The sequence below is a fragment of the Lepidochelys olivacea genome (assembly GCF_965140295.1).
Source record: "Lepidochelys olivacea isolate rLepOli2 genome assembly, chromosome: 16".
In the NCBI taxonomy this organism is placed as follows: Eukaryota; Metazoa; Chordata; order Testudines; family Cheloniidae; genus Lepidochelys; species Lepidochelys olivacea.
Window position 1 is genome coordinate 8,257,662 of NC_140426.1, and position 20,665 is coordinate 8,278,326.

The 20,665-nt window shown below is 48.0% G+C and overlaps 1 protein-coding gene across 4 annotated transcripts in view; it reads left to right on the forward strand.

The window, feature by feature from the left end:
- The window catches only part of LOC311532186 (dual specificity testis-specific protein kinase 1-like), a 66,037-nt gene that overhangs the window by 15,237 nt on the left and 30,135 nt on the right, over positions 1-20,665 (forward strand). Inside the window, exon 1 of one of the 4 annotated variants that reach the window (XM_084650439.1) lies at positions 13,344-13,371. The exons of the other annotated variants lie outside the window; for them this stretch is intronic. Coding sequence (XP_084506565.1) covers positions 13,359-13,371 — 13 coding nt within the window. The 5' untranslated portion in view covers positions 13,344-13,358. Of the gene's footprint in view, positions 1-13,343; positions 13,372-20,665 lie in introns of those variants that run through there. 4 annotated transcript variants of the gene reach the window in all.

Genomic DNA, 20,665 nt, shown 5'->3' on the forward strand with positions numbered 1-20,665 from the left:
CTCGGACTATTCCAGCGCTTCATAGGTCTCACCACTGGGAAATGTTTCCTGCTATTCAACCCTCACGGCCAGAAGGACGCATCTAGTTCAGGGATGGGCAAACTTTTTGGTTCGAGGGCCACATCGGGGAATAGAAATTGTATGGTGGGCCATGAATGCCAATGAAATTGAGGTGAGGCTGGGGATGAGGAGTTTGGGATCTAGGAGGGTGCTCTGGACTGGGACCGAGGGGTTTGGAGAGCGGGAGGGGAATCAGGGCTCAGACAGAGGTGCGGGAAGGGGTGCAGGCTCTGGGATGGGGCTGGGGATGAGAGGTTTGGGGTGCAGCAGGGTGTTTCGGTCTGGGATCAAGGGGTTTGGAGAGTGGGAAGGGGATCAGGGCTGGGGCAGGGGGTTGAGGCGTGGGGAGAGGCTCAGGGAGTGCAGGCTCCGAGTGGCGCTTACCTCAAGTGGCTCCTGAAAGCAGCGGCATGTCCCCACACAGGCACCACCCCTACAGCTCCCATTGGAGCGCCCCCGGTGTGGTGCGGCCCCGAGCCAGGGCCCCGGCCGGAGCGGGGCTGAGCCACGTGGTGCGGCCCCGAGCCAGGGCCCCGGCCGGAGCGGGGCTGAGCCACGTGGTGCGGCCCCGAGCCAGGGCCAGCTTAAAACGGCTCGTGGCCTGGATCTGGCCCGTGGGCCATAGTTTGCCCACCCCTGATTTAGTTTGACCTCCTGTGTATCACGGGAACCTCACTCAGTTACCCCTGCACTGAGCTCAGTAACTGGTATTTGGCTAAAGCGTATCTTCCAGAAAGGCATCTGGGCTTTATTTGAAGAAACCAAGAGATGGAGAATCCCCCCTTCCGTTGATAATCTGTTCCAGTGGTTAAACACCAAACTCCATAAAAATCTTCGTTCTGTCTGTACCCTTCCTTTGTTCGGTGACTTACAGCTATCTGAAAAAAAATCTCCTTTGGCTGTGAAAGTTCATGTTTTCTCAAAGAGCTTGTCTGCCTGGGAACATTTTATTTAAACAGAGCCAGTTCCTCCAATGTGGACATCTCTAAAGTATTTTTATGGCCCCCATCTCAGTAGTATCAGCCCCTCACAATCTTTAATGTTTTTAGCCTCACAACGCCCTTGGGAGGCAGGGCAGTGCTAGAATCCCCATTGGACAGATGGGGGACTGAGGCACAGATAGACGAAGGGCTTGTCTGCACAGCAGGTTACTGCGTGGCACTCCAGGGCTTTCACAGCGGACGTGGCCAGATGGTGCACTGCAGATTCACCCCCTGGCTTACTGAGCGCTAATGCACCATGTAGACAAGGCCCTCGTGGCTTGTCCGAGGTCACATACGAAGTCTGGGGCAGGACAGGGAAGTGAACCCAGTCTCCCACGTCCGAACTAGTGTCCGGACCACCTGACCATTTTCCTCTCTGGTTTTGGTTCTGGCTTATTTCGCGTGATTGGAAGTTGAGTAGAAACAGGTTTAAGCAAACGGAAACAAGCTACTCAGGCTGAAATACGAGTGTCCATGCAGGGGCTTGCGTTGCTTGAACTACATTGGCTTAAAAAGTTAAAGCACCTCAACCTTCTTGTGTGGACAAGGCTGTAGTGCAGCGGAGAAAGTGTTTGGCAGCGAGGGTAAAATCCATCCAGCCATTGCTGAGTTACTCGGGTTTTAAATTTCAGTCAGTCAGCTGCTGCTGCTCCATGCCGTTCTTTATCTTTGTGCAGAAGGGAGAAGTAGATTTTGTAGGTTCTTTGTGCAGCCCTTCTACGTACAAATATTTCCCTGTTCCAGGAGACATGGGAAGGGGGGAAGAATTTGGGTTCGTGCCATTGAGCCTGGAGAACTGTATAATGGCAGGAAACCTGTGAAACTACGAAACCATAAGAAACAAGAGAATGAAGAGGGAAAAAAAACGAGGAGTCCTTGTGGCACCTTAGAGACTAACCCATTTATTTGGGCATAAGCTTTCGTGGGCTAAAACCCACTTCATCAGATGCATGCAAGTGGGTTTTAGCCCACAAAAGCTTATACCCAGATACATTCGTTAGTCTCTGAGGTTCCACAGGTACCCCTCGTGTTTTTTTTTTTTTTTGCTGATACAGACTAACACGGCTACCACTCTGAAAAGAGAATGAAGCCTTAGCAACTGAGTGGAGAACAGGTTTCAGAGTAACAGCCGTGTTAGTCTGTATTCGCAAAAAGAAAAGGAGGACTTGTGGCACCTTAGAGACTAACCAATTTATTTGAGCATAAGCTTTCGTGAGCTACAGCTCACTTCATCGGATGCATAAAAGTGGAAAATGCAGTGAGCATATTTTTATACACACAAACCATGAAAAAATGGGTGTTTATCACTACAAAAGGTTTTCTCTCCCCCCACCCTACTCTCCTGCTGGTAATAGCTTATCTAAAGTGATCACTCTCCTTACAATGTGTATGATAATCAAGGTGGGCCATTTCCAGCACAAGAGTGATCACTTTAGATAAGCTATTACCAGCAGGAGAGTAGGGTGGGGGGAGAGAAAACCTTTTGTAGTGATAAACACCCATTTTTTCATGGTTTGTGTGTATAAAAACATCTTCTGTATTTTCCACAGTATGCAGCCGATGAAGTGAGCTGTAGCTCACGAAAGCTTATGCTCAAATAAATTGGTTAGTCTCTAAGATGCCACAAGTAGTCCTTTTCTTTTTGAGTGGAGAACGGATATTTAGACTGTTTGTAACTCTGTATTAACATCTTTCTAACTCCAATATCTAATCAACAATTGAGAAAAGGGCTTCTTTGTTACAGTGTCAAACCCACCCCCTCCCATTTAAGTGTGAGAGCTCACCATAGACAACCCTACAGCAAAACCAGAGAAGGTGTCACAGGGTCCGCCCACGTTCCCGCCTTCTCATCCCTGTGCTCTTTGCTTAGGCTGGTCAAAAAAGGGGTCCCAACACTTCTTCCAGGTGTTTCACCCATGTCTCTTTATTTACAGTGCTTAGTGCAGCCCCAATTCCCGCAACACCAATCCCCATACTGACCCTTCTCTGCGACTTCTGGTCCCTGGGGCTTCCTGCAGTCAGTACAGACAGAGCTGCAGTCCCCCTGTCTTCTCCCCTTGCTAGCCCCTCCCCCCCCCGAGCCTTTCTCTGGGCTTATATCTCCTCCCAGGCACCAGCCCAGCTGGCTCCACTTGGCTCAGCTGATTCCCCTGAGCTGCCCTTGTTAGGGTCTGCCATTGAGCTCCTTGCTGAGTGTCGGACCCCTGCACCCAGCTGCTCTGCCGGGAAGCCAGGGAGTAGCCACCCCTTTAGCAGGGCATCCAAGGGGTTTATACCCCTGCCCTGCCACAGAAGGCCAGACTGGATATTCCTAATACTTTTTTCAATTAAAAAAACAACCAAATTTTGTTACTCTTTTCAACTCTTCATCATAAAGAAGCGAAAAAGGCCACAAGACCAGTTAGAAACAATCCTTTGCAGATCATCTTTGAAATAATTCCCCCAGTTGGCTCAGAGCACACTCAGATGATTGCTATGTCCCGATTTTCAAAATGGCTGTAGTGGCTAGTGCAGAAGACTAAGGGTGTGTCTATACTGCACTCAGGAAGAGTGATTGCAGCATGTGTGGACGTACCCAAACTAATTTGCCCAAAAATTACAGTGAAGCCATGGGAGCCAGGCTAATTGCCCTTTACAAGCCCATCCCAGGCCCCGGGCATGTAGTAGGTGGTTAATCCATGCTGCCTTGCCTTTGCTGCTATTTTTAGAGCTAACTCAGTCAAAGCTAACTTGGGTTTGTGTGTACATGTGCTGCAGTCACCCCTCCTGATTGCAGTGTAGACAGACCCCGAGAGTCAGAGCTTCAGGAGTTGATTGACCAGTGTGACCCTTAGCAAGACACTTCACCGCTGTCTACTCCAGTTTCCCTTCCTGTCTGGGATAACCTGAGTGGGTGTGAGGCTTAATTGGCATAAACCACTTTGAGATTATCAGATAGCAAAGGACAAAGTACTGGCACTGATTTCCATTCTCATGTGACGCTTGCCATTTTGCACTTGGGCATGGACAAACCTTGTGCTTCTGCCTGGATTGCTGATACTTCTTGCCAGCAGCCCAGAACACCTGTGCCCTTCAGTGCTGGACTAGAATCAATGTTATGTCTGCCTGGATCCATACTTGTGAGCTGATCCATGCACACTGATTGATTGATCTCCCTCTCCTGTGTCAGGCCCACGGTCTCATCGCGTCTGTTCTTTGTTGCCCAGGGGGTGGCTGTGTAGATGACGCTTCATATACCATTCTCGCTTTCTGGTTAGGCATGGAACTGTGCTACAGAGAACGCCCAACACCAGCTAAGGTGTGCCGATAAGGGAGGCAGTACAGTGCAATTAACACTCCAATCAAGCAGGGCGTTTTAAAAAATCCTTTGCCCTTCGTGTTTTTTGGTGCGAGTGGGAATGATCAGGCCTCTAGTGAATTATTCTGGCGTATTATAGACCTCTTGTGCTCTCATTAATCATTTTAAACCTCGTGGTAGTCTGCTGCACTGCGTCCCAAATGGATTGTAGTTTATTCCAAATGCAGCACAATTGCTCTCTGCTTTGGGGTAGCTGGTGCAATTGTCCCTTATGTGTTCATTTGGAGAGTGAACCCTGCACTCGGCATTTTAGATGCTCACAAATTAAATGCTGTGGGAGTGGTTGGAGAGAGCCCATATGATTTCAATTTATATCCCACTAAAAAGAGAGGGAACAATAGCGGCATGTTAAGCTGTTCCTTGATACAATGGGGTGAAAACTTGGCCTGTAAGGAGCTGCTTTTTAACGTGGGTGCTTTGCATCTAACCTCAGGTTTTGGGAAGCATGAGATAGGGAAGTAGAGTTTGCATTGCTTGGGATGATGAATGGAAAATGCAGACAATGAAAAGAGGGACTGGTTGCTAGACAAAGCAAAGGGCCAGATTTAGAGCTGGTGTAAGCGGGAGCCACTCTAGAGATGCTGTGGTATGTCACCTGGTTGACACTAGGTCTGAATGTAGTGGAAGGGGCTCTGTTCTGTTACAGGCTGATGTAAATCTGGAGTAACTCCACTGAAGACAAGGACGTTCCTTCTGATTTACACTGTGGTAGCTGAGATCAAGCTGTTTCATTCTGATGTCTGCCTGCCCAGTGTGCCTGCGCTACGTGGAGGAATTACACAGCCCAGCCAGGCATCAGCAGCCTCCCCTTGTAAGGGTCTCTCCTAATTCTGAATATGGTGCTGGGAAAGCCCTGCTTTGCTAGTGAGTTGTCACCACGGTTTCCATCAGCTGAGAGAGCGAGATCAGGCTCCTTTTGGCCTTGCTAGCAGCCTTCCTCGTCCCCTGAGCAAGAGTAGAAAGTGTCTGTTCTCTGGTCATCTTGTGAACGCTGGTGGCCTGTGTGCCAGGAGCGCATGGAGATGCCACAGCAGCGCTCTCCAAGACCCCACTGGCTTTTCTCATGTGGTCACCCCGAACATGGAGTCACTACCATTAGAGATGGGCTTAAAATGAAACCCAGATCCAGCGCTGTGTGGATCTGGAGCCTTGTGTGTCTGTAATGGGCTGACCCAAACCCCCTGCAGCCTTCGGGGTGGGTTGAACCTAAATCCCAGCCTTGCAGCTCCAATTCAAGCCAAAGTAGCAGAAAGTGCTTGTCACGTCAGATCAAGAGGTGCTTAATTCTCTCTCCCCTAATCAGATCAAGCTGCGGAGAAGCCAGTCACTGTGGTTCATGCTGTCAGGCCATCTCTGATCTGCTGGGATATGCCCCCTTCCCTCTGCTCGCTGTGTCCTGGGGTGGAAGGAGCAGTTGGGTCAGAAGGGGAGGTGGGGTAAACGCCTATGATGTGGAGCCTTGCTTTGCCCGAGCAAAGGAGAAGTCGGTTGCTTGTTTCCCCTCTGGGTGCAACTGACCCAATGATCGCTGGATCTCCGCTCTGCAGCAGCATCTGCTGACACACACGAGTGCGACACCCCAGGCTCTTGGCACCACATCAGCGCCAAGAAATGGAAGAGTGTGGGGTTTTCCCTTTGTAAGCCAAAGTCAGCAAATATATCACTCAGCAAAAACCATCCTGCAAGGCTGCTCCTTCCAGTCCCTCCCTCCCAGCAAGCTGCGTGCAGGCCTGTCTTCCTGACGCGTTGGGTCAATCCAATGCCAGCCTCCCTGTCTGCTGCGTAAGGGGCTCCTTTCCTCACACTCTGCCATCTCGAGGGAAAGGCCGTTTCATCAAGCACTGTGGATGGTTTATTATCTCAAGCTCTGGATGTTTTTCGCTTGCCACTGATCAGCATGGGGTGAAGCTTGGAAGGGCTCAGCCTGATAGAATGTGTGGGATACAGGCTGCAGACCAAAGTCTGCTCAGAGAACATAAAAACGGCCATAATGGGTCAGACCAAAGGTCCATCTAGCTCAGTATCGAGAGGATAAGGAATGCAGAGGAGTTAACCCTTAACTTGCTCCAAAATTAAAGCCCCTTTTATGTTTTGGACTTCTTGATGTCCGCTCTTAAAGGGCCAATACCCAGATCTAGCACAGCTTTGTTATTGTTATCAACTCTTTGGATGCAGAAGCACCTAGAGGTCCCAACCAAGATCAAGACCCTGTTATGCTAGACACATGCATAATAAGAGCTTACAGTCTAAATAGTTCAGGCAAAGGAAACCAAGGCCCAGAGACCCAGCAGGTCAGAATTGAACCCAGGTGTCCTGACTTTCCGGCCAGTGCCTTATCCACTGGGCCATGGTGCCTCACCTCTAGTGGTCTCCCATGCCTGGAGAGAGAACACAAGTAATCCCATGGGTAGACTAATCCAACCATACAGTTTGCACTGCTCTGGTATCTTCCTTCTGAAGATCTCAATGGATTTTATCCACACTTAGTTTATGAAGCCTCCCAGCCTCCTGTGGGCAGGTCTGTATCATTTTAGGAAGTGGCAGAGTGGATGAGACCACTAGTGGTCCATCTAGTTCAGTGTCCTGGCTCTGAAAGTAGGCAAGAGGCCCTGCAGCAAGCAGTGACGGGAAAGTTTCATCCTGTTCTTCGTGTCCCCACTTTACAGATATGAATCAATAGGAGACGGATTCTGTCAACCTTATTCTCCTTCACCTGCCCACCGCTGTGTGATTGTGGAGAAAGAGCTGGAGTGGCCATTGGCACTCAGGACTCCTGGGTTCTCTCCCTATCTGCCTCTGACGTTTTGGGTGACCTTAAACAAATCACCTAAGTTTTCCACTTGTAAAATGAGGCGAATAGCACTTATCTATTTGTGCAGAGTAGTTTGTGGAGCTTTGTTCACTATAAAGCAGTTTGAGAGTGTCACATCGGAGGTGGGCACTTCATGCTGAGAGTGGGGGTTGGGTGAAATCTCATTGAAGCCGGTGGGCATAACTACCACCCTTCATTCAGGATAAAGAAACAATCAAGCCCCTTTATGGACCAGGTCGCTGAAACAATAGAAACCACCACCCAAAACACAGGCACATGGCAAAGCTTGGATAGAAGCTGACCCAAGGGGCTTTCGAGGGACTGACTGCAAACACGGGCTGGGGTGTTGGTTGGTGAAGGAGTGTGCATGTGTCTGTGTGAGAGAAGCAAGCAGCAGAAACACAGAAGGACTCAGAGAAGGTGCAAAAAAGCCCCAGACACAGCCAGAGAGAAGCCCTCTTAGTGTCGGTGCCCTGAGGGAAAAAAAGCAGAGGGCGAGTGAGTTTTTGGGTGAGGTGCTGGCTGAAAGAGGCTTGGATCTGTGTACAAAGGAACTGTCTGCAGCTGTTTGATTCCTACTGTGTCCAGGGAAACAGGACTTTGTGCATCCTTTGTAGATTAACAGGATTGCATCAGAGAAATACTTGACTCCACGGTCAATTTCTCCTCCTAATAGAAACAATCAGTGGTTTTCAAACTGGGGTGCGCCAGCTCCTAATGGTGGACAATGCACGGTATTAAGACTTCGCAATCTAATTAGGGTTGCCACCCATCTGGTTTTTTTTTACCCAGACAGTCTGGTTTTTGGCTTCTGTGTCAGGGTGCCATTTTACGGTTGCTAGTTGCCTGGTTTTCGGGGACCTGGCAACCCTAAATGGTGTATCAACCAAAAGTCTCGTTACAGCAGGGCAGGGTGTGGTGCAGGGTCATTAACCCATGCCAGCCCTTGCTCAGCTGGGGCCGCTTCCTTCCTGCAGGCAGGCTCCTTGAGACAATCCAGCGAGCAATGGAGGGAGGGGGTGAGTGGAGCAAGCGATGGGGTGTAGGCCTTGGGGGAAGAGGCGGAGTAGGAGGTGGGGCCTGGGGGAAGAGGTGGAGCAAGGGCCCGGGCCTCAGGGGCCTGGTTACCAGCATTTAGAAAGGTGGCAACCCTAAATTTAATCATAGCTTTATTATGTTCTTATCTCAGAGGGGGGTACGTGGTAGACTAAACTATGTGGAAAGTGATACACAGTTTGAAAACCACTGTGCTAGGCCCTGGAAAATTGGCTAACCCCTTTTTGATCCAAGTGGTAACATTATTATTTCCATCCCGTGTCTCATCACTTGGTGTTTAACATTCTAGTTACTCGTTAAGAGAACCACAGCTTTCCGGATGGTTTGGGGATGAAATAAACCCAGTTTGAGATGGAAATGACTGTTCAAGAAGCGTTATGGTGCCTGAGTATAGAATTCAGAGGGATCTCGTTCCATTCTCTCATAAACAGCCAGTACGTGAAGTGCGTTACTTTCCTATGGCTCACTGAAAATGTAAAGCGCTCGATGGGTGCTGCTGGGCCACCCGTTTACCCTGCAGCACAACCGCACGTGGCTGTTTCTAATCAGATCAGTTCTCAAGGGCAACTAGTAAAATGCCTGAAGAAATCAATGGCACACGCTGGGGTTAACCAGCTGATAGAATTAAACCTGAAAAAATGCCCGTCCTGACAAGAAACAGAAACAATGGCATCAATATTTAGCACTTTTCATGCCTGGATTTCAGAGCCCTTTTGTAAAGGGTATTGTTATTCCCATTTGATGGATGGGGAAACAGAGTAGGGAAGCGACTGATCCTGCAGCAGACCTGGGGTTGGAACCCAAGTCTCTTGATTTTGAGTCTAGTGCTCTAGCCACCGGACCAGGCTGTTTCTCCAGCTGGGCTGACACACTGACCATAGGCTCCGACTTCTAGTTTTCCCGGGGGGTGCTCCGTCCCAAGGCTCTCCCCCCACTCTGCCCCTTCCCCCAAGGCTCTGCCCTCATTCCGTCTCTTCCTGCTCCCACTCTGCACCCTCCCCCCGAGGCCCTGCCCTCGCTCTGCCTCTGCCTCGCCCTGCTCCAGCCCCGCTCCACCCCCTCCCTGAGGTCCCCGCCCTCCCACTGTTTGCTGCTCTCTGCCCTCCTCCAAACCTCTCCCCGAGCCTCCAAACAGCTGTGGCTGGTGGGTTGAGCACCCACTATTTATTTTCCATGAGTGCTCCAGGGCTGGAGCACTCATGGAGTTGGCGCCTATGACATGTTCTGTGTTAAAATGAGGTCTGGTGGCCTCTAGGAAACATATTGAGTGAGTGTTGTCTACACAATGCCCAGAGATGTGGGGCCAGGTTTTCAAATGCTCAGCACCTGGAATAGGGGTTGGAATTTCAGAAGAGCTCAGCACGCAACACCCTCCCAAAGCACTGAGGTCATTTGACAATCTGGCCCCAATTGTGGGTGCTGAGGCCTTTTGCAAATTCTGGGCCTAATCACTGCCCATAATGATAGGCAAGTTACTGTAATCACACCCTGAGCTGCATTATCTACAGTGGTTCATAGAATATCAGGGTTGGAAGGGACCTCCAGAGGTCATCTAGTCCAACCCCCTGCTCAACGCAGGACCAATCCTCAACTAAATCATCCCAGCCAGGGCTTTGTCAAGCCTGACCTTAAAAACTTCTAAGGAAGGAGATTCCACCACATCCCTAGGTAACGCATTCCAGTGTTTCACCACCCTCCTAGTGAAAAAGTTTTTCCTAATATCCAACCGAAACCTTCCCCACTGCAACTTGAGACCATTACTCCTTGTTCTGTCATCTTGTACCACTGCGAACAGTCTAGATCCATCCTCTTTGGAACCCCCTTTCAGGTAGTTGAAAGCAGCTATCAAATCCCCCCTCATTCTTCTCTTCCACAGACTAAACAATCCCAGTTCCCTCAGCCTCTCCTCATAAGTCATGTGTTCCAGTCCCCTAATCATTTTTGTTGCCTTCCGCTGGATGTTTTCCAATTTTTCCACATCCTTCTTGTAGTGTGGGGCCCAAAACTGAACACAATACTCCAGATGAGGCCTCACCATTGTCGAATAGAGGGGAGTGATCACGTCCCTCGATCTGCTGGCAATGCCCCTACTTATATATCCCAAAATGTCATTGGCCTTCTTGGCAACAAGGGCACACTGCTGACTCATATCCAGCTTCTCGTCCACTGTAACTGCTAAGTCCTTTTCTGCAGAACTGCTGCCTAGCCATTCGGTCCCTAGTCTGTAGCGGTGCATGGGATTCTTCCATCTTAAGTGCAGGACTCTGCTCTTGTCCTTGTTGAACCTCATCAGATTTCTTTTGGCCCAATCCTCTAACTTGTCTAGGGCCCTCTGTATCCTATCCCTACCCTCCAGCATATCTACCTCTCCTTCCAGTTTAGTGTCATCTGCAAACTCGCTGAGGGTGCAATCCACACCATGCTCCAGATCATTTATGAAGATAGTGAACAAAACCGGCCCCAGGGCCAACCCTTGGGGCACTCCACTTGATACTGGCTGCCAACTAGACATGGAGCCATTGATCACTACCCCTTGAGCCCGACAATCTAGCCAACTTTCTATCCACCTTATAGTCCATTCGTCCAGCCCATGCTTCTTTAACTTGCTGGCAAGAGTACTGTGGGAGACCGTGTCAAAAGCTTTGCTAAAGTCAAGGAACAACACGTCCACCGCTTTCCCCTCATCCACAGAGCCAGCTATCTCATCATAGAAGGCAATTAGATTAAGTTGGGCATGACTTTCCCTCGGTGAATCCATGCTGACTGTTCCTGATCACTTTCCTTTCCTCTAAGTGCTTCAGAAATGATTCCTTGAGGACCTGCTCCATGATTTTTCCAGAGACTGAGGAGAGGCTGACTGGCCTGTAGTTCCCAGGATCCTCCTTCTTCCCTTTTTAAAGATGGGCACTACATTAACCTTTTTCCAGTCGTCCGGGACTTCCCTGGATCGCCATGAGTTTTCAAAGATAATGGCCAATGGCTCTGCAATGACATCCGCCAACTCCTTTAGCACTCTTGGATGCAGCATATCTGGCCCCATGGACTTGTGCTCGTCCAGCTTTTCTAAATAGTCCCGAACCACTTCTTTCTCCACAGAGGGCTGGTCACCTCCTCCCCATGCTGTGCTGCCCAGTGCAGTAGTCTGGGAGCTGACCTTGTTCGTGAAGACAGAGGCAAAAAAAGCATTGAGTACATTAGCTTTTTCCACATCCTCTGTCGCTAGGTTGCCTCCCTCATTCAGTAAGGGGCCCACACTTTCCTTGGCTTTCTTCTTGTTGCTAACATACCTGAAGAAACCCTTCTTGTTTCTCTTAACATCTCTTGCTAGCTGCAACTCCAGGTGTGATTTGGCCTTCCTGATTTCACTCCTGCATGCCCGAGCAATATTTTTATACTCTTCCCTGGTCATTTGTCCAATCTTCCACTTCTTGTAAGCTTCTTTTTTGTGTTTAAGATCATCAAGGATTTCACTGTTAAGCCAAACTGGACACACATGCAGCTCCATCATTTTAGTATTAAGGTGACAATGCATTTTTCATAATAATTGATATTTCTGGATTGAGGGGGTGGGATAAGGATATTCTTGCTATCTCAGATCCTTGATAATTCCTACCCCTTTAGCCTCCTACTCCTTTTTAACACCCACTTGGCTTTGCTTCTGCATTTGTATAGCATATTTAATATAGGAGCAAAACAAGTTTTATATATACTAGTGAAATAAATGCCTTATGACATCAATTAAAAGCCTTGTACAGAGAGAATCTAATCATTCCAAAAGCTCATATGAGGGGAACAAAGAGTACAGTATGAGTGAAGATAGACAAGTAATTGTGTGACAAGGTGTGTGGAAGGGGCTTGTTGGGGGGGTTCTGGGTGCAATGGTAATGGGACTCTGCAGGGGGGTCCAGGTGAAGGTGCTTGAGGCTCAGGGGGGTGAGGGGGAGTGTCTGCGTGTGCCGGGGGGGGATAGAGCTTGGCAGAGGGATCTGGGTGTGGAGGACTCAGTGTGGGATCCTGATGGTGGGGGAGTGAGATTCAGTGGGGTGGGGATACAGGTGCAACTGATTGGGGCTCGGTGGGATGGGGATCTGGGTATAGGTGGCTCATCGGGGTGGTCCAGGTGCACGGGAAGTGGGGCTTATTGGGGGGTTCTGAGTGCAGGGCAGTGAGGCTCGGCAGGAGGGTCTGGGTATGAGGGGGTCTGGATACACGGGGGGTTGGGCGGATGGGGGAGCAGTTCCCTGTACAGGGATCCTTCCCCCTGTAGGTGAGGAGTGATGGGTGCAGGGTGGGGAGAGTTTGCAGATTTTCTTGTAGCCAGGGGAGAAATCGAGGGGTGGGTCTGACCTGGCCCCAGATGCCATGCAGGGGAAGAGGAAGTCCTGTCCTCCCCAGCCCGGACTAGCAGTTGAGCCCGGCACAGGGTAGAAGCCACCAGCCGGGTCTTCCCCAGTTCCGCCTCCTTCCCCACAGTGATTTACCTCTGCTGGCTGCCCTGGGCACCCGAAACATACTGTCAAGGAGGGTTGCATGACTGCTCTTGTGACTTCCCTTTGCTTCCCCATCAGAAAGTCATTTTTCTGTAGGGAAGCAAAGAAATCTGCAGGGGACATAAATTCTGCACATACAGAGTGGCGCAGAATTCCCCCGGGGTGATCAGATTTATTGAGTACAGAAAGATAGATTTTAAATGATTATAAATGGTAGGCATAAAGGTCAGAAATAGTTACCTTAAGAAATAAAAATAGAAACATGCATTTTAAATCCTAAACTTTTAGTGTAAGCAAGAGTTGAATCATACAGGTTTTCTCATCCTGACAGATGATACAAGCAGGTTACAGTTCTCCAGTACATAGGCTGGGGCTACCTTCCAGCCTGGATCCAATCTTTCCCAGTTCAAAGTCTTTGCTTTCCAGATGTTCTTTGAGGTGTTGAGTTGGGGGGGGGGAGGTGGGAGAAGGAGAGAGAGGCCAAGAAATGATCTCACTGTCGCTCTTTTATATTTTTTTTCCAGCTTGCTGGAAAGATCTTTTCTGCGAGATGGGTTAGTCCACCCCCATGTTGTGTGTGCCTCCTCCGAGAAGTCTCTATGATAGTGGATTGTGAGTTGATGAATGTTGATGGGTCATTAACGCTGTCTTGCTATTGATGGATGCTCCTTTGTTGTAACTGGAAAGGCTAGTTGTGGGTGTTCCCAACCTCACAACGTATTTCAGTAACAAATATAGTAATGCTCCATAACTTCATATACAGCACATGATACTAACATTCAACAGATCAAGACTTTTAAAATGATCTCTCATGAAGTATACTTTGTACAAAACATATAATCATATCACCATGGTGAATATGGGGGTTCCAGGGTGCTACTGTGAGGTGCAGAGTGCCACACCCTCCCAGCAAGCATTCACATGTCTGGTTTTTCCCCCCAAAATACTCTTACTATATTTCCTCAAAATACAGTTGCCACTCATGACTCACAAATTGTAGCAACATGCAGCCACACAGTCCAAAACTTCTTTTGTCTTAAGTGGGGGTTTGTGATTAACTTATCCTTAGTTATGTTAACTGAAGGGTGAGTTCACACCCATCAATCTTAGTGGGGCCTGTGATTCATCCAGTCACGAGCACCTCTCAGCATAAAAGTAAAAAAGCAACAGAAGGAAACTGGGCGGGGGGCAGAAGCTGTAATTTGGGAACCCTTTGATCAAATTACCCCAAATTTGGACACCTACCTTTCTCCTGTGCCCTCATGAGTCTAACTTTAAAGCATGTACAATGGCAGGAATGGAAACTTTCCAGCTGGTTTACTGGGTTGGCGTGTGCACACTAAAAAATATACATGCTATGTACTACCTTGGGTAAAACTCGACAGATTGAGTCTATTTTGAGCTAAAAGAACAGGAGGACTTGTGGCACCTTAAAGACTAAGAAATTTATTTGAGCATAAGCTTTCGTGGACTACAGCTCACTTCATCGGATTTTGAGCTGTATCACATCAATAGTTTGATCTCTAGCTCTGTGCACACGCGTGTGTGCACACACACAAAACCCCACTAGAAACTGTTTTTGCAGGGTGGTGTATCTCTCCAGAACCCCTAGCAGAAATGGCCCCAAATGTATGTCACCAACCCTATCCTGCACCCTCCCGGGGCACACCAACTGTCAGAGGAATCTGACCTGAGCATGTTGATTTTAGAGGGCTTAGAAAGGTCGACCTTTAAACGGAAGTCATGATGCAACCATCACTGAAGTGGTACTGCCACACCACTATAATGTGGCCCTAAGCCTCTTAATCACTTTTGAAAATGGAACTTACAATGCCAAGTCATTGAGACCCTTTGTGAAATTTTACCCTTTAACACCAGACGGGACCATTATTTAGGTTCTTGTCTGAATTTCTGCTGAACACAGGCCATGGAATTTCACCCAGTGATTGCTGTATCAAGCCTATAACTTCTGGTTATAGCATCTTTCTCAGAAAGGCATCTAATCTTGACTTCAAATGATGGAGAATCCACCATATTCCCTGGTAAATTGATCTTGTGGTTAATTACCCTGATTTAAAAATTACCCTCATTAAAATTAGTTAATTACCTTGACTGTTAAATGTTCAGCTTATTTTATTTAAATTTATCTAGTTTCAATTTCCAGCCTTTGGAACTTTATTATAATTTATCTGATGGATTGAAGGACCTGTAGTGTAAGAAATGTTCTCCCTGTGTAGGTACTCTCTGTGAGCAGATTATCGCGTAACCTTCCATCGATAAGGTAAATAAATTGAGCATTTTAAGTTTCTTGTTGTAAGGCAAATTTTCCAGACCTCAAATCATTCTTGGGGCTCTTTTCTGATTGTGACTAAAGATGGGCCTAAATCAGAACCCTTAGATCTTAACTTCCACATACATGGGAAGAATTTGGTTTTGGATCTGGGTCACAATCCAAGGTGAAATCCTGGCTCCATTGAAGTCAGCAGTTTTGCAGTTGACTTCATTGGAGCCAGGATTTCATCCCAGGCTCTATGGCTCAGAGTTATGTCTGTTTAGGACATTGTGGTAAACACATGATCAGAGTGGGTGTATCATGTCAATATATAACTTGGAGGTGTTTCAGCCATATTTACCATTTTTCCTGTTTGTGTTTTATATGTTTGAAGGCTATTTGCTTCACTTTAACAATGAAAAATATATTTGTATTAAAATCAGATGCAAAATTGCTCTCTGTGCTATAGCATAACTTGCTTTTAATTTATCTTTCTGTGTGCATAAGGCTGATGTTGGTTGTTAGAGGTGGAAACATTTTTTTTTTTACGTGACTGAAGAAATCGATCCTACATAACGGAGTTAGCTTTGAAAAAATACAAGCTTAGAATAAAAATTTTACTGTGATTTCAAGACATTTAAGAGAAGCGAATTGTCCACGGGTGTAATTGCAAGATCTATGGAAACTCAGCCAATCATCATGCATATATTTGTATACTATAATCCTATTGGTTCAAATGCTGTAGGGATTGTCTTGGGATTTCCTCGCACTTGGTAAAAAGCCTGGTTTCATGAAGTATAACTTTATCCAAGGGAGAGTGTTCTTTTCACTGCACAGTACATGGAGTTCTGTTATACGTGTACCCTTTTTTACAGCATTTTGCTTACCTGTTTGGAGCAGATTTTTTTTTTTTGACAGGAGAACAAAATAAGATATGTATTTTTAATAGTCAGCAATATAAGTATGGGTGGGCAAGTACAATTTGTGCCTAGTCTGGTAAATTTCTATTCTGATTTTACAAGGCTTACTGGCATCTTTGTATCAAAAAGCCAACATGGGCCAAAAGTTGCTCCCATTTACAAATCGAGTGTAAATCAAGAGTAACTACTGAAGCCTCTGTATCCATCCATCCCACACTCATCACCATGGTATCTGAGCATCCTCTGCATTTACACTGGTGGAACTGAGCAACACCTTTGTCCCAACATCTGTCAGTCTCTTTCTGTCCTTCCCCCCAACTGACTGCAATCTTATTGGTTAAAATGATTAGTATGCAAATTAACTATTGATGATCTCAAGGGAGGAAGTGGAGGAGTAGAAAAGTGGTGGAGGGTTGGATTGATTTACCCCTCATGTCACAATTAGCCACTCAAGAATATATTGTTCATAAGGTAGCAGCAGAGTGAGACAAGGGGAGAGGAGAGGCATAGGATTTCAGGGGCTTGGAGACGGGCAGTTTGGCTAGCGATTAGAGCATGGAACTGGGATTTAGGAATCCAGGGTTCTGCTTCTAATCCCAACTCTGCAACTGGCCTCTGTGTGAGATCTGTAGCCTGTATTATGCAGGAGTCGGACTAGATCAGTGGCTCTCAACCAGGGGTCCGAGGCCTCCTGGGGGGCCATGAGCAGGCTTCAGGGGGGCCGCCAAACAGGGCTAGCATTAGGCTGGGGCTCAGGGCAGAAAGCTGAAGCCCTGCTGCATGGAGTTGAAGCCCAGGCCCAGAGCCCTGCCACCCGGGACTGAAGCCAAAGTGTGAGCAATGTAGCTTCGTGTGGACCCTGTGGCATGAGGCCCCAGGCAGTTGCCCTGCTGGCTACCCCCTAACTCCAGCTCTGGCTTTTATATGCAGAAAACCAGTTATTGTAGCACAGGAGGGCTGTGGAGTTTTTATAGCATGTTCGGGGGGTCTGAGATAGAAGAAGGTTGAGAACCTCTGGACTAGATGATCATAGTGGTCTCTTCCCACTTTACAATCTGTGACTCTATGAAAGGAGGAAAAAGAAGAAGCAGGAGAGATGGAGAAGGGAGATCAGATGAATATCAGAGCAAATCCATCGATCAAACCCTGCTCATACATGAATACTCCCTTGTTTTCTTTGCTGCAGCGTACTGCTTTACCTTGGCACTGTTGCAAATGTAAAATGCCTAGAAACACACAAGTGGTTTCCAAAGGCTAATGGGTCTGTGGCTTCTGGCCTCGCCCCGGATTTCTGCGTCCATTGCCAGAGTTGGACGGCTGATTATAGGTTACGAAAACAACCACACATGCTAAGAGCTGTGGCCACGCAGCTGGGCTGGGTTCAATTAAATAGGGCTAGGGCTGATGGCATCATGGAAGCGGCTTCTGTTCTGTGTAGATGGGGTAGTGTGTGAAACGCGGAATCCCGTGCTCCATCCATCTAGGAAGGTGGCTAGGTGAGGAGAAGGAAGTGTTTACACCCTGCGGCTGGCACGTGCAATTAAAACCTTCCTCTCCTGGGGCTCCTTCGGAGAGGCCTGGAGGGGATGCAGAGTGAGCCGGAGATGCAGATGGTGACTGGGTTAGGCTGAGGCATGAACTGCTGGAGTCTCTCCCGCTGGGAGGCTGTGTGGAACAGTGAGGAGGAGCGTTTGCTGGGGGAGAACAGGCAGCTGCCCTTGGCTGCGCTGACTGTACTTGCCTCCTCTTTGTCAGAGAGAGGAGAATCCTGTCTGAAATGATAGGGATGGGGCAGAACTAAATCAAAGTAGTAAGAGATGGGGAAGACCATGTGGTCCATCTCTCAAGAGGGAGGTGTAAGGACAATGGACCTTGCTCCCCTCTAGAAAGTGTCCTGGTTACAAACGTGGCTTTTAGCCCTCAGAAGTAGTGATGGAAGAACTCTCTGTCTGGCAGGAAAGGTGCCACCCTGAAGTCCTCTCTTTATCTGCAGAACCAGCACATGCTGCCCTGCCACTGTCCCTCTCTGCTGGGTGTGTCAGCTAGTACTAATCACATTGGTGGATTTTGCCGGGGGGACGGGGGGGACAGACACACATGATCACTAGGAAATGCACCAGCACCAACAGCTCCTGTCTGTAAATAGGCTTCAGATGGTGATGATTTTTGCTCTCTGCTGACCTGAGCTAGGCTTGAACCATCAACTGGAGGCTTTATAGCCCCTGAGCCGTCCACCCACCCATGACCTTTTTTCATAACTTCTCAAATATCATATTAATCCACCTCCCCGTGAGTGGCAAAAGAGTCTTGGCTGTGAAGAAGCTCACAACTAGTTAAGTCCTGTCCTAATGCAGTGAAAATCCTGATAGCAGTGATACGGGGTGGGGAGGTGGGGTGGGTGGCAGTTTTCCCCATTCCTACCCGCTGCTAGCAGGATTCTCGGCACAGAATGGGGCAGGAGCCCTGAGTTTGGCAGGAAGGGAGCTCAGGGCTGAGGCAGCTTTGAGTTTTTAATGTGCGAAGGATATTTGCTTCTAGTGTCAGAAAAGGAGGGCCACAGATCAGTGGTGCCTGATTCTCCCTTGAGGCCAAGCGCATATGCACTGTGAAGAGCAGGATGAATCAGTGGAGAGGAGAGGGAGGGATGCAGGTGAGGGATGATTGCTCTGGAGCTGTGAAAACCTGGTTACTACGTTTAGGGAATAAACCACAGCTGGTGCCTGTCGGGAAACGGAAGTAATTGAATAAGTGGCAATAACAGAGAGAGCAAAAGGCGGGCAGCAAGATTTGGCTTGTCGTATCCATCTAGTTTTTTTTAATCACTCAAAGGTCTTGTCAGGCCTGGTTTTGATTCCCAGAGCTGACGAGTGTCTTTGGAGTATGGCTGTTTCAGGGGCTGGGTGGGTGATGGCTGCACGGGTAAGTATTACACAAAGGGGCTTCCAAGCACCTCCGCTCTCACTCCAGAGCTGAGCACCCCGTTCCTGTCGTCTCTCTCTTTTGACTAGGAAACTGCCTCCGCAACTCTTCTCTCAGCCTTCTCTGAGAGCTTTAGCTATGTGGAAAGGCATTTGGAGTCTCTCTCCCTTGACATCAGTGCTGGGGTGATCTTTCCCCTCTGGTTTACTACCCTACTTCCCTTTCTGCACTGACGCCTTTGGTGGTAAGATTTCCTGTCAGACTCTGTCATGTTTGTTAGCAGTTCTTTCTTTCACAAGACTGTGTGGGAGCTGCTGGCCAGGCCTGGCTCTTGGCTGGGCTGTCACAGAGCTTGTACTTCCTCAGGAAAGCTCCCCATAGTGGGAGCTATTAGAAACTCCAGAGTTGTAGGGCTTGTCTACATGGGGAAGTAGCCGGGAATCGCTATCTCGATTGCTACCTTCCTGTGGGAAGTAGGTTAAGCGAAACCACCCAAAGGCACTCTCTAGTGCAGAATAAGAGTGTCCACATGGGGAATTAGTGTAGAATAGTTATTGCGCTTTAAATTCACACCCTTGCCTGTTTTGCAATAGCCTCCCCATGTAGACAAGCCCACAGAGAGTGAACACAAAACTGGAACCATTTGGAAATAGGAGGGAGGGGTCTGAATGTTGCATTCTAGGATATGTCTGGGGGAAGGGGGTAGTGCTTGGCTGTGAGGTGGGATGCTGAGAAATGTAGGGGGGGAACATATTTTAACATGCTGTAACAAATACAAAATATCCAGCTTTGCAGACAAGGCTGCTGTTCTGTCTGGGTGACTGTGGCAAGAAGGGTTCTGCCAACGTGGGTCTCATTTTAAGTCAAGTCACTCACAATGCTTGACAAGATAATTGCTGTGGATTATTGTGCCATATGCATTGGGTGCGAGAGGAATATACGTGACCCCTGTTTGGGTAGCAAGAGGTTTTCTGTGGAAAGTTTGAGTGCCTGACAGGCCTGGGAACTTCCTGAGAAGACATTTGTGGTGATCTCTGAGCATCTCAGACATTTACATATTACATGAATTGCTGCTTTAAAACAGAAGTTGAATGTTCAGAGCAAAGGGTATTGTTCATCTGAGCCACACCCCAGGAGCAGATGCAGTGCCAGGCCCCTGTTTCAGAAGCTGGCCCATTACATGAAAAGCCTTTCAGTCAAGTGTCTTGGATTAGGAACATTCTGCTTATTATGGTTGAGAATGCATCATGATGTCAGAGAGGGCTAACCGTGTCATGGGATGTTCAGGAAGAATATGGGGAAGAAGGAGACTGAATACCAGTTGCTGGTCTAACGTAGGTTGTTCGTGTTGGGTAGTGCCTACATGATGGTAGACCCATGATAAAGAACCCATTGTGTTGCATGATGCACTGACATATAATGAGAGACGAAGCGTTTACAATCTCAGTAGACGGGTCATGGAAAGGGGAGGGAATAGGGTTAGAACAGACAAGCAGAGTGAGGGTCAGCAAATGGCAAGGTAGGTCCACCGTTTTAAAAAATTCATTGCATGGTCCTAGATGAGAAGGGTTCGTGTGGTGAACAAATGTGGAATTTCCCTGGGGAAGTTGCTTCCTAACCTCTATCACTTAGCGGCTGCTTTATGCCCTGAAGCGTGAGTGTTTATGCAGCCCTTCTTTAAAAAAACAACGATGTGACCCAACTAATGTAACTCTGGACGTCCCTGTTATCTGTATACATTTCTTATCCATTTTGTGATCCTGCTAAGGTCTTGGCTCCAGTGGTAAATTAATTC